General features: G+C 33.1%; 1 protein-coding gene across 1 annotated transcript in view; it reads left to right on the top strand.

Annotated features, from left to right (window-relative positions):
• The window catches only part of LOC124452309 (hemicentin-1-like), a 275,710-nt gene that overhangs the window by 63,821 nt on the left and 197,562 nt on the right, over window positions 1–14,327 (top strand). The window contains exon 8 of the mRNA XM_047002889.1: window positions 778–1,053. Coding sequence (XP_046858845.1) covers window positions 778–1,053 — 276 coding nt within the window. The remainder of the gene's footprint in view (window positions 1–777; window positions 1,054–14,327) is intronic.

Raw genomic sequence — 14,327 nt, 5'->3', positions numbered from 1 at the left:
ATTTGTTATCTGGTTCTTACGTTCTTATTAATATCATATTATAGGTGATAATTATGCTTACATTTTACTTGATATTGACCAACATTTTTTATTGTAATAAGAAATTTAAGACAAATCTAAAAAATCTTATTTTACATGCAGGCCGGGCAAAGCCATCCCAATTATTTACTCCTGTTATATAAAATTTTAAACATAAATTTTAAAATTTCATGTCTTGGGCCGTCATTTGGTCCATGCTATTGGTTGATTATCGAATGATGGGTTTAATTACGTATTAGCCACTCAGATAAGGGGAGCTTTTTTGTCGTGAAGCTTATGGGAAATGGGTGCTTCTTTTGTGTTTCACGAAATAAAAGGAGATGGAGAAGATTGACTTCTAAAAAACATGAATTACTTAATCAGACATGTATAAAACATGTTTAACGTTGACTCAAGCGCAAGTTAAAAAGATAGAAGATGTTTGAAACTTTGCTGTATCTCTGGATTGCTACTTTAAAGTAGATATAGTTTTTTGCTAGAACAGCTTATTCTAAATAACATGCGTCAGCGCAATTCTTACCACAAAATTGGCAATAAAAACTTAGGACTTCTTATTGCGTTGCATTAATTGTGACAGAAATATTTGCTATTTTCAGCTATTAGTTGGAAGTTTATTAAAGCCTTGCAATTTCAGAAAAATTCCTTAGACTTTATTTTTTCATTATGTTAAGGAGAAGATTGTTTCAGCATCCATTTTCTTTATCATAATTAATGAATATTTTCTGCTTTTAATTTCAGTTAAACCAAACGCGACAATTAATTGTTCAACTCCTCTGGTTGTGAGTAAAGGTGATAATGTGTCATGTGTATGTAGAGGTGAAGGAGGTAACCCTCCTGCTAATGTCACATGGTTTGATAAAGATAACACAACAGTTCGTGAGTTTGGAGTTGAAAGTGCGACTTTAGTAATCACTAATGCCTCACCAAATGATCGTGGAAGTTACAGATGTAAAGCAGAAAGTTTTGATGATCCACGTTTCATTGACGAAAAATCCATTGAAATACAAGTAAAATGTAAGTTTTGCAGATATATATTTTATCATCTTGTTACTATAGATGTTTGAAAACTTTGTCTTCAACTTTGTTATTATTAACGTGTGGTAAAATATCAGGACTTTGGAATATTATACACTTATTGTATGCTCCCAAGGGAAATAGTGAGTTTAGTTTTCCAAGAGTCTCAATACATTGCATGCAATTCGAGGGAAAACAAAGCTCAGTATTTCTCACGGAAGTATACATTAAGTGTTTTGTTATATAGGAACAAAATTCATAGATTTTCACAGCTTTTCAATGAAATCAACGTCTCTTTTGGTTGAGATTTGTCCGTCGAGATTTCGTTACAAAATGCTATAAGGTCGACCACATCATTTTTGGAGCAGTTCTAAGGGTTTTCTCAATCTTTTTTTTCTATTACTAGTTGAATTTCGTTGCTTAATAAAGTAGAGACTTGTACTTTTAGTTTACGGCTCCATAGCTGTTTTATTTTTTATGATATTAAAATCAGCACGCAACAATTTTTCACTTGTTTCCCTCACGGGAAACATTACGTTTATTTTAAGTCATGTGACTACGAATGAACCAATCAAGTTTGCCATACACAGCACATACAACAATAAATTTTATTCTTTACAGATCCAACATTCCTCATCCGGTTTTTACCCTTGCCTCACCGAAGCTTACAAATAAATACTCTATTGTTTCTATCATGACTATTATTATGATTCTGTCTTTAATTCAGTTAAACCAACAGTGTCAATTAACTGTTCATCTCCTCTGTTTGTGAATGAAAATGATGGTGTGTCATGTGTATGTAGAGGTGAAGGAGGTATCCTTCCTGCTAATGTCACATGGTTTGATAAAAATAACACAACAGTTCGTGGATTTGGAGTTGAGAGTGCGACTTTAGTAATCACTGGTGCCTCACCAAATGATCGTGGAAGTTACAGATGTAAAGCTGAAAGTTTTAATGATCCACGTTTCATTGACGAAAAATCCATTGAAATAAAATTAAATTGTAAGTTTTAGTAATTGCAAGTAAAATTAAATGGCAATAATAAGTGACTTATATATTTTTTACTCTTTGCAATAGTGTTTTTGAGCTTTCAACCACGTAGAATTTGGAATTTTTAATTTTAGATAAACCAAGAAGTACGATCTTAACCATATCAAAAACAAATGCAATAAAAGGTCAAAATGTGACAATAACCTGTGAATCAGATGGTTTTCCTGAACCAACCTACACTATTTATCACAATGATGCTGTTATCAGTAATAATAAGACATACATCATTCAATCTGTCAACTTCAGTAACGCTGGTTCATATCGTTGTGAAGCAGATAATAAACTGGGAAATGATTTATCTGATGTTAAAAATCTCACTGTCATCAAAGGTAAAATTCGCTAAGAAAGTAAGAGCAGAGATTTATCCACATAAAGATTATAAATGTATGGATGTGAAATATAAATAGAAATAAAAATAGGACGCAAAGCGTACATGAGGGTAGTCCAGCTGTTTACTATGGTTATAAAATGAAGTAGATAAATATTTAATGAATGCATTTTCAATAATATTATAAAATTGTTTACAATAAGCCTATCCAAGATGTGCTTTTTGCTTAATGTTCAATCCAATGACTCAACGACTGTCTAACCCTTTTTAATTTACGTCACGCCCTTGCTTAGATTTTACATCACGTGACTGTGGTCACATCTGGAAAAGAGAAGCTTTCGACATTTCTCAAAAATTTTACCTGTTATTTCGGGATGTGACCAGATGTGACCACAGTCACGTGATGTAAAATCTAAGCAAGGGCGTGACGTAAATGAAAAAGGGTTAGACAGTTCTTGAGTCATTTGATTGAACATTAAGCAAAAAGCAGATCTCGGATAAGCGTAATGTAAACAATTTTATAATATTATTGAAAATGCATTCAAAAATCTTGCACTGGTCTCGAGTTCTCCCAAAGGTCTCCTCGGTTTGCATAAACCTGTGCAAACACAGTAAACATCTTATATTTCTTAAATGAAATCGAATTAAGTATAAGGTAAGACGAAGCTAATGGTTTGTGTTTTTTTGTGTAGTATTGGAGTTATCCAGCTCCATCAGTCGATCAAGGCCATTTTTTACTTCAACGTCAACTTCTATTAACAACAATCTCAAAGGTATCTTTAATAAAAGAAGTTATAATTTTCGAGGTACTCCCACGAGTTAATAGTGGACTGGACACATGCAGCTTATTGCTAAACTTTTATTCCTCCTCATTTATATTCTCCCTATTTTTCGTCCTATTTTAAACTTTTGAGGCTATGTTTATACATATTATACCCTTTACATTATAGTCATCCTCTTCTCAACTGGCTTTATAGTCATTCTAAAAAGTTTCTTTTTCTTTTAGGTAACTTCACTTCTACTTCAAGAACCTTTGATAACTCTAAAACATGTAAAATAACAGAGGCAAAAACGAAATGGTACATTATATTGGTAACCTTAATTTCTGGAATTATTTTTGGTATTTTTATTACATTCGTGTTCTTACGATGTCGTCAACGGTGGGTGAATAAGAAACAAAAGCAGCTGTCGACCAATGCTAAAGGTAGAGTAAACACAGTTGATTCAACTTATCAAGAATTGGATTTATCAAAAATGGATAAAGAAGATAATTATCAATCGCTGAGGCCAAAAGATGAAACAGTTGATAAAACTTATCAAGAACTAAATTTATCAAAAATGAATAACGAAGACAATTATCAGTCGTTGAAAGGAAATGATAAATTCAGTTGATACAAGAAAATAAAAAATAAGACTTCGTGCATCACGAGCTGAATTAAAATGGTGACTGTGCGAGCCATTATTGTTTTAAACGTTTAGGTCTTCATGAAGTTTGTGGTAAATCTCACATTATCTTTTTAGTAATGGTTGTACTAAGATAAGTATTTGTAAGCAAACAGTACATTGGCAGTATTCTCAACAATATAGCATCCCAAATTCTTTTTCTTCCATGTTAAATTTTTCGCTTTTCTTTTTAACACCAATAATGTTTTAATTGCATCTCATCATCAACTATCAAAGTGCACCTCGAAAATGAAAAAACATTTAGCATTGTAATAAAATTTGGAAACCGTCTTTAATTTTTGTCTTTATTGGTGGTTTCAATAAGCAACAATTTCTCCAAGGACTTGAAAGAGAAAGAGATACTCGCCATCTTGGTTGAAATTTTGATTGTAAACCTAAAAAATAAAAATCCTTTGTTGAATTCAACCAATATGGCGGCCGTGACGTAGAAGCAACCCACTTAGTGAGTTATAACTTCTCATAATGTATCGATTCCTTTGTTTCAGATGAGCATGTCTATACAACAGTCTTTTCGTTTGGTGTTGTAAACCACAGGTAAGGTACAGTTACCAAATGTTTCCGTGATCTTTCATTATTTTGTCTTTAGAGTAAGTTTTTTTCATCAAAATAAATAAATGGATTATGGAAATTGTGAAATCAGCATAAACAGCGATGGTTCTTGTTTGACGTTTAGCGCATTAATTCTTGATGCGTGATTATTTGCTTGATGTTTTTGATCGCTGAACATAACGTCGCGCTACGACTTGTAACGTTAACTGGTAATGGTGAACCGCGATATGATTTATCGCCTTTAACATTTCAAGTTTTTGAAGCTGAAACTCTGATGTTAAAGAATGTCGATCAAACAGTGGTGTTTACACATTTGCTATCATAGCTAATACTGCTGACACACAAAGAAAGTAAATGTGTATATTGCCTGTAAGTTTTTATTTTGGTGTTTTTTCTCTGATGAGTAGTCTGCCGAAATGCATAGTGTCTTTCAGCTTTAAAAACAGTTCTTTTAGAATTGTTGGGTCAGCGTTCTAATTTTAAACAGTTCTTTTAAGAACTATTACGTTATTATTTTAACCATTCACCATGGTATTTGCTCTTTTTTAAACATTTTTAACTTCTAATATACCCGATTAAAAAGAGCAAAGTCGTCTGACGTCATCCGTGTACAGTCCTTTGCTAAACAGAAGTTTGCAGTCCAGCCATCTGAATTGAAGTTGCTTCGGTTGAAGTGGTAAAAGTTAAAGGACAACTTGGTTATTTGTCATTTGATTCACTGTTTTACGAAATCAAAAATTTCTCAGTGATACATGCCCCCTGAGACTCGTCAAGAACATTCTCAATCTAGCCACATTTGGTATTTTCAGCTAAAAACTGCAGGATAAGATCATTGGTAAGATAGTTAGGGTAAGCAGGGTGGCGGATCAAGCTTTTGCAGAGCCCCTGGCGATTCCAAAGTCCCCCCCCCCCATTCTGGAATTCTTTGTAGACAAAGTATAAGGAATTTTTAATTGTGCATTAAAATTGTGAAAATTACTAAGAATATTTCAGCAAAAGCGATTTATACAGATGTTATTTTTCACAATGATTTTCTCACAAAATCAACTTGTGGATACTCATCGTCTTCAAGAGCATTGTAATCAACTAGGAAATGGATATTGGCACAGCGTGTCGAAGTATGCTTTCACAATTTATACATTCATCTAAAAGCACCATTAAGTCATATGTAAGGATAAAATTACAGAATAAGATTGTGTAGCTGGTATTCTGTTTTTAAAACAACTCTGGGCAATTTGCGTGGCTTGTCATGAGAGAGGTTTTGATAAAATATGATCGCTCTGTTACATATGACAGCGTTGTCACGGCGTTTACATTCTTTTCATTTACTTATATAAATATTTGCACAACATGAGACCCGGAAATAATTTTGAAAAGTTAAAAATTAGCTGGTTTCTTTAAGAAATACGTGAAGATTTTTCACCAGCTTAGTTACTTCAGTACTGTTTAAGGTAAAGTGAATCATTTAAAATGTTATCAAATATTGACTGTTCAGTTCATTTGTAAATAATTTTATTGACATTTCACGGAATTTCCTGTGGATTAAGAGTTGTCTGAGTTGTATCATAGTGGAAAGTACGTTAGTACTTTCGCGAAGTACAAAACGATGTATAAACACAACGTTTTCCAACGAAACTTTTGTAAGTTTTTACTGATGCTCTTGTTTCCTTCAATATTAATGGTTATGGGAAATCAAAAATATACATAAAATATGAAGGAATACATCATATATTTATGTAGTAGTTCTGTGATTTTATTTAAGTTGCATCTTCACCTTAACCTTTATAGACAGAATACAAGATGGAAAAGTTTGGCTTCCTTTCATTTGTTTTGTTCTGGTGGATTTCATCTTGTCGAGGTAGTTATTTTTATTAGACCATTAAGGAAGTTAATGGTTATTTTTGTCAAATAAAACTGTGGAATTTGCTTAGAAATTTAAGGTATATTGACTTAAATACTTGCTGGTTTTAAGTTCTCGTTTGTACACAATAACACTCATCGTAGCCAGTTCTGCATTTAAAAATAATCCAAAAGCAATACCTTGCAGTATTTTCATCTTTTAAGTACATGCACATAATGGCTATTTAGCAAAGAAGTAAGAATATCTCATTTACAATAAGGTAATTGACATTTTTGTGGTAAATAATGATAGCACCTATGCTTGTACAATAATACCAAATGTGTTTCACCATTATAAAATATGTTGCTTTATGCGGCTGTAGTGCAATTACGAATCTAAATTATAAACTATTAAATATTTATATGCCAGATATTATTATTTATCAAATTGATGCTCATACCAATGTGTGAACAATATTTATATGTCCATGATGTTATTCATACATCAATACACTAAATTTTCTGTCAATCAGAAATCAACCTCAATCATTTAGTTTGATATCATTTTTCCATAAAGTTTTCAAAATTCATCACTTCTAGCAATTTTAGCTTCTTCTGTAGTATTGCTTTTTTTTGCTTAGAAAGATGACATTTGACCTTGATGTACTAAAACTATTTTGCAATTTTTCAGTTCAATTTTAAAAGGAAAAAAAATTGTTTGTCACTTTAAAAAGCCCGCTTAACAGTTTCACAAGTTTTTTGTGAATCCTGGGACTGTAGGGTTTTCATAATTTTTCTCAAGTACATTATAGCTGGAAACTGGTTGCTGTCTTTTGATATTTTTAACATTTAAACCTTTCCTTCCTTTTTTCCTCTATGTCTTTATCCATGGCCACCATACCTCCCTGATATCTCCTGGTTTATGCTTTCCACTCTTGACTTTCATGAACGGATTTCATTGAAAAGATCCAGGATGTCACTTTTTCCTTGTATTGAACAAGTACACAAATGTCACACACAGACGTCACATTCATCTTGTTCATTTAAACTTCTTCCAGTATTAATAAGGCTTGATATTCTCTTTATATCCTGAACTCTGGTTTCTAATTCTGGCTCGTGCTATTTTATAACTCAAATCACTAGCTGTAGCTGGTTAAATTTGAAAGTCACTGTTTAACAGTTTAAGTTGTATTATTAGTAAAATTTTTATAGGTAAAGTTAAATTTGAAAGCTTCAGAGAGTTTCTCTAATCATTTATGTTGTTAATCATTGCTTCAGTAGTTAGTGACAGGCTTGTAATCATTGTAGCATGTTGCTTTTTAATTTGCAAACTTCAAAGAAACACCAAATTGTCACTCTGTTGAAAATTATAAGTTTTGCCCTAATATGAGATTTAAATTTCCTGATCACTTTTCTAATCCCACTGGTGTATTACTGTGCATATTTTGCTTTTAGAGGTTATTTGAACTTTTGTGAAAGCTTTTTTGATAGTAACAGAAAAGCTTTTGTGATAGTAACAAAATAAATGTAAAACATGCATAAAGCTGACATACATTAAATAATTATTTGGTGAGGCTGTGCTTGATATTTAGAATTATCTAGGCAGAGTTTGTCTCAGGGAGAGGTTGTTATCATCAATCGTAGGCAGGCAGAAATGCAAACCGAGGCTTCAATCATTGTAGATATCACGCACAACTGAATGCGATAATTATTTTATTACTCACCTCAACTACCTGTAAAAAATTCTTGAAATTTCAGCTAATGTGTCCTCGTGAGGCAGTTAGTTTATTCAATTTCTTTAAAAGTTCCATTCACTTTTTTTATTAACACTAGTCGTATCCCATAATTTGCAACATTTATTGAAGTGAAGACGAACTTTTGCATCGTGTACGGATATAAGTGTATTAACATAAGCCTTCGAGATAAATCCCTAATGTGACTTTTTTGCAAATATTATCAGTGTTACATTTCCTAGACAAATTTTGATCAAGTGGAACCCCAAGTTTTCTAAAGGTTTTCTAACTGGAATTTAAAGCAGCCTTTAGATAAGTTATGGAGTCACCAGCAAACAATGGAGGTTTTATTTTTGTTAAACAGTAAGGCCAATTGTTGATGTTCAGCACAAAACGTAATGGCCCTAAAATACGTAGAATCATGTGGCACTTTACACTTAATCGATTTTTATGATAACTAAAGTCTATTTATTTGGCATTTCTGTACTCGAATATGAAATATTTGCTATCCCATCCTATTTGCGATCTTTCTGAGTTGAAATATTAAACATAAGTTAAAAATTAATCGCAATTGGAACAAATCGTTGGCAATTAAGTCATATCAAAATGTAATGAAGACAAGAGTAAAAACAAAACTACACAGGCTTAATACAGTTGTATAATTTTCAATGCTATCTGATTTTTCAGTAAACGTTTGAAAGACATTTGTTAAAAAATGATATAAGTTTTATTAGATTTTATAGTTTTATTTTCATTTCTTGTAATAGGAAAAATTCTATCACCTCCTCTTGTCACAAGTTTTACATTTTTACCTGGAGAAACAGAAAATATAACGTGGACATTTAATGATAGTGAAAGTGATTTGGCCAGTAGAGATTGGTTTTTTACTGGTAATAGTAATGGTTCAATAGCAATACATTTGGCTTCTGTACGTCGGGATTCATCAGTGGAAAACTTTAATGAACCAATTCTTCCAAATTATGATGTCTACAAACCTTCAACGCTGCAATTAAGAAATATCACTCATAGTTATGATGGAACGTATGCGTTTCGATTAGCAAGAAGGGACAGTCTGTTATCTCCTTTCATATCTGAAGTCAGAGTTTTCGTTGCAAGTAAGTCATTCCTATTTTTTATTATTTTATATTCTTATCAGTTTTAGAAATTCATATTTAATGAAAGCAATACATCTATTTAGTTAGAAACGTAGAAAAATAATTAGACCAGTGGTTGCAACGTTAGGGGACAAAGAAATTCAAACCATGTTCATGCGTCGTATGGTTCATGTTATTGGTTGATTACGAAATCATGGGTTAAAGTGTATATTAGCTACCAGAGACGGTTCTAGAATTTTTCAAACGTCAGCCATAAAACAGCGGACGCCGGACATCCTCCCTTGGGAAATTTTAAAACATAAGGTGCTAGAAATCGATTTCAAGCATTTTGGAATACCTTAACTGTCAATTTTTGCAGGGTTACAAAGTGAGCAAAATCGCCGTTGTTAAAAATCAATGATAATAATCAATGCTCTTCCTCATATTGACTACATCATTCTTTAAAGTGGTTATCAAATGAAAACCATCCATAACATCAATAGTTTTTCCATTTAACAATTGCGTACTGGAAGAGTAGCATCCAGAATCTTTCTGGTAAAAACTAGCGCTTCAATAAAATGAAATTGAGTGACTAATGAAAGTAAGTGAGAAGCATCAGCAACAAGGGAAGGTTTACCTTGTCGCTTACATTGTTTATCATGTCCTGAAGAGTGTCGATTATAGGGATAAACGTTCGAACGTTTCAAGAATATAAACTCGCTCAACCGATCTGGTTTTACAAAAGCTTACCAGTTTTGCCTTCTTGGTCTGAACATCTGACTTTTTCACGTGCTCTGCAAGAGATATGTTGCGTATCTGTGATATGTTGATAAAATTGGCAGCTTGAGAAACAACAGATAACATGGTATTAATTTCAACGTTAGAAAGAGTCTTACAGACAGATGAATTTAGTCGATGACTATAGTGAGTATATAAGTTGCATTCTTTAAAGAATCAGCAAATCGTTGAACAAAGGGCAACTGTTCTTTGAGAGAAGAATCGCAGCTTCATCTTCAATGATAGAATAATATCTATTTTTATCTCCGTCGATATTACCTGATCAATACAAATGATGATTTTTTTGGCTTGTCTTGGCAATATTATTTTGTGCTTGCCACATTCGAACAAATGATTTTCCAAAGTTTGATCACCAGCTCTAACACTAAAATTTTAAGATTTAACAAAATTACCAACATTTTTTTTAACTGAATAGCAACCAACCTCTGAGTGAAATTGAATATCATCACGATGACGTCGTAATCCAATGGCAATTAAGAAACACCAAAGTAAAACCTTTGTCAACAAGACAAAGTCCATATTTAGTCGACATGGCATTCTGGAAACGATAGTATCCGATGATCAGCCTCATTACTCATCGGAAGAATGCAAACAGTTTGCGTTAGACTACCATTTCACACATAACACCATAAGTCGGAGTTATCTACACTCAGGTGGATTACGTGAGATAAACAGTTCAGACAGTCAAAAACATTCTCAAGAAAGGCAAAGCGAATAGACAAGACCAACAAGAATATCTCGCGCTGTTAGACTATCGTAACACCCCCATTGACAGTGTGAGCCCTGCGCAAGACGCTTTGATCAACCAGGTTTACACTGCTCGCCATGTTGGTAGAAAATCTCCTATAGGTAAAAGAATCTGTATTGATTTTATGTTGTGTTGAGCTTAGGCCCTTTGAAGTTGCCTATCAACATGGCCGCTTTGACGTCATCACACGAAAGAGCTTCATTCTCTTTTTTCATCGTTAGTAGATAAAAGTAATTTGCGTAATAATTTCTTAGGAATTCTATTCGAAAGAAGTATCCTTTTCAAGAAGTTATGATCACTTTCCTTGAACTCATCCGATGGCAATCTCTTCTTGCATTTTATCAAACACCTAACGAAAGTAACCTTTTTCCCATCGTGACTCTTTCTTTTCACGTGTTAAAGATACTTTGTGCCTTACCAAGCGTTACCAATTGAGTTTTACCTTTTAAGTATGAAACAATCTTCATAACATGTGGTGAAGAATTATTTTTGTAGTATGTTCTTTTTATTGTGTACAATTTTTTGAAGCCAAAAACACCTTGGTGTCCCTTAAAGATACACAAATAATGTTGAACACCATTCTTTTTTCTTGAGCCCTAGTCATTTTCAGACTCTAAGTCGACAATATCCAGTAGGAAGCCCACGTTATGAGAAACAATTTGGTATGATCTTCCATGTTGTTCAATAGTGAGCTGACTTCAATAAAATCTTCAGTATTTCTTTTAGTGTCTTGTCTTTTGGGCTCCAATCGAGAACCGAAAGCAATTTTTTGCTTTCATGAAGTTCTCCACTATTCCTATGTTGAAATGTTTTTGTTATAGCGATTATTTATATATGTTCCGCTCGTCGTTTTACAGTGTTCATTCGTTTCATCACTGTAGACACTTCCACTGTCTGAAACTTTGTTGATTTCAATAAATGGCAATCTTCTATTTGCCATACCAAGTACACGGTCAGAAGCATAATGATGGTTTTTGTGAATCTTGAGACAACTCTTATAGTGTAGATGGTAAAGGTCACTTACCAGTCTCAAAGATTTGTAAATGCGTTCGATATTAAAGACGCTGGACTTTTTATTTCTTGCTCTTTCAATCCACTTGATTTCAGACGTTTCAACATCCAATTACTAAAAACATACAAGAATGCAATGGCAGGTCTTTTGTGGCCACGTGGATGTCATTATCATCTCCACCAAGATCTTCCTCTACAGGATGTGTATCGATCAATGAGTTGTGATGTATTCTTACTAAAAGTGTGTATGGATAGCGGATGTATAATCAAAGTTCTGATTTCTCATTGTTTACTTGCTTACATGTTAAAGCATGAAAAAGTTCATACCTACCGACCTTTGGCTACGCACCATTGCCTGATATGCACTCTTCTCTCAAACGGTTAGAGGTTTTGATCAATTTGTTTTGCTGTGAAATTAACTTAGCTTCAGAAGAGTCGTATAGTTTCAAATGAACTTGTTGATCGTTTGTTTTTAATGGGAGATTAGTGATGATCTCTTCTGCCATTCACAGAAGATTTTTCCATATAATATTTTTCCATTGATGGCTTCTTACATAAACGCATCTCCAATACGGATAGTTTAGAATTTGCAAGCTTTAGTATACATCGTCATTTTTGTGTCCTACATGTTGCTCGTGGTTATTTGGCTTTGAGGCTAATGCCCTTGGCATCACTTACGACAAAATCAAGATCAGCTCCTTCATATGCAGTGCTTTGAGTGTAGTCTCTCGATAACAAGTGACTTTAAAAGGTTTAATGTCCGAAGAAAGCCAACGAGTATTCGAATTCTTTACAGTAAGGATAGCTTACTTTTGGATTAAAAAAACATGAATTACTTAATCAGACATGTATAAAACATGTTGAATTTTGACTCAAACCGCAAAAAAAGACAGAAGATGTTTGAAACTTTGCTGTATCTCTGGATTGCTACTTTAAAGTAGATATAGTTTTTTGCTAGAGCTTCTATTCTAAATAGCATGCGTCAGCGCAATTCTTACCACAAAATTGGCAATAAAAACGTAGGACTTCTTATTGCGTTGCATTAATTGTGACAGAAATATTTGCTTGTTTCAGCTATTAGTTGGAAGTTTACTAAAGCCTTGCAATTTCAGAAAAATCCCTTAGACTTTATTTTTTCATTATGTTAAGGAAAAGATTGTTTCAGCATCCATTTTCTTTATCATATTTAGCGAAATTTTTTTTTGCTTTTGTTTTCAGTAAAACCTACAGTGGTGATTAATTGTCCAACTCCTCTGGTTGTGAGTAAAGGTGATAATGTGTCATGTGTATGTAGAGGTGAAGGAGGTAACCCTCCTGCTAATGTCACATGGTTTGATAAAGATAACACAACAGTTCGTGAATTTGGAGTTGAAAGTGCGACTTTAGTAATCTTTGATGTTGAAGTGAAAGATAATGGAAGTTACAGATGTAAAGCACAGAGTTATGATAATTCAGGTTTCAGAGATCAAAAATCCATTGAAATACAAGTAAAATGTAAGCTTTGCAGATATATATTTTATCATCTTGTTACTATAGATGTTTGAAAACTTCGTCTTCAACTTTGTTATTATTAACGTGTGGTAAAATATCAGGACTTTGGAATATTATACACTTATTGTATGCTCCCAAGGGAAATAGTGAGTTTAGTTTTTCAATAGTCTCAATACATTGCATGCAATTCGAGGGAAAACAAAGCTCAGTATTTCTCACGCAAGTATACATTAAGTGTTTTGTTATATATAGGAACAAAATTCATAGATTTTCACAGCTTTTCAATGAAATCAACGTCTCTTTCGGTGGAGAATTGTTCGTCGAGATTTCGTTGCAAAATGCTATAAGGGCGACCACAGCATATTTGGAGCACTTCTAAGGGTTTCTAAGGGTTTTCGCAATCTTTTTTTCTATTACAAGTTGAATTTCGTTGCTTAATCAACTCGATACTTGTATATTTAGTTTTCGGCTCCATAGCTGTTTTATTTTTTATGATATTAAAATCAGCACGCAACAATTTTTCGCTTGTTTCCCTAAGGGGAAACTCTACGTTTATTTTAAGTGATGTGACTACCCATGAACCAATCAAATTTGACATACACAGCACATACAACAATAAATTTTATTTTTTATAGATCCAACATTCCTCTTCCGGTTTTACCCCTGCCACACTGACACTTACATATTGTTTCTATCATGACTATTATTATGATTCTGTCTTTAATTTCAGTTAAACCAACAGTGTCGATTAACTGTTCATCTCCTCTGTTTGTGAATGAAGGTGATAATGTATCATGTGTATGTAGAGGTGAAGGAGGTAACCCTCCTGCTAATGTCACATGGTTTGATAAAGACAACAACATAATTGGTGAATTTGGAGTTGAAAGTGCGACTTTAGTAATCACTAATGCCTCACCAAATGATCGTGGAAGTTACAGATGTAAAGCTGAAAGTTTTAATGATCCACGTTTCATTGACGAAAAATCCATTGAAATAATAGTAAATTGTAAGTTGCGAACTTATATATTTAGTACTTTTTGCAATAAGGTTTTCAAATTGTCAAATACGTAGAATTTTGAATTTTAAATTTTAGATCAACCAAGAAATACGACCATAATCCTATCAAAAATAAATCCAGAAATTGGTGAAAGTGTGATTATAACCTGCG

The sequence above is a fragment of the Xenia sp. Carnegie-2017 genome, unplaced genomic scaffold (genome assembly GCF_021976095.1).
Source record: "Xenia sp. Carnegie-2017 unplaced genomic scaffold, XeniaSp_v1 HiC_scaffold_24, whole genome shotgun sequence".
NCBI lineage: Eukaryota > Metazoa > Cnidaria > Anthozoa > Malacalcyonacea > Xeniidae > Xenia > Xenia sp. Carnegie-2017.
The sequence above is the reverse complement of the archived record's forward strand: the minus strand, read 5'-3'. Positions and strand labels throughout refer to the sequence as shown.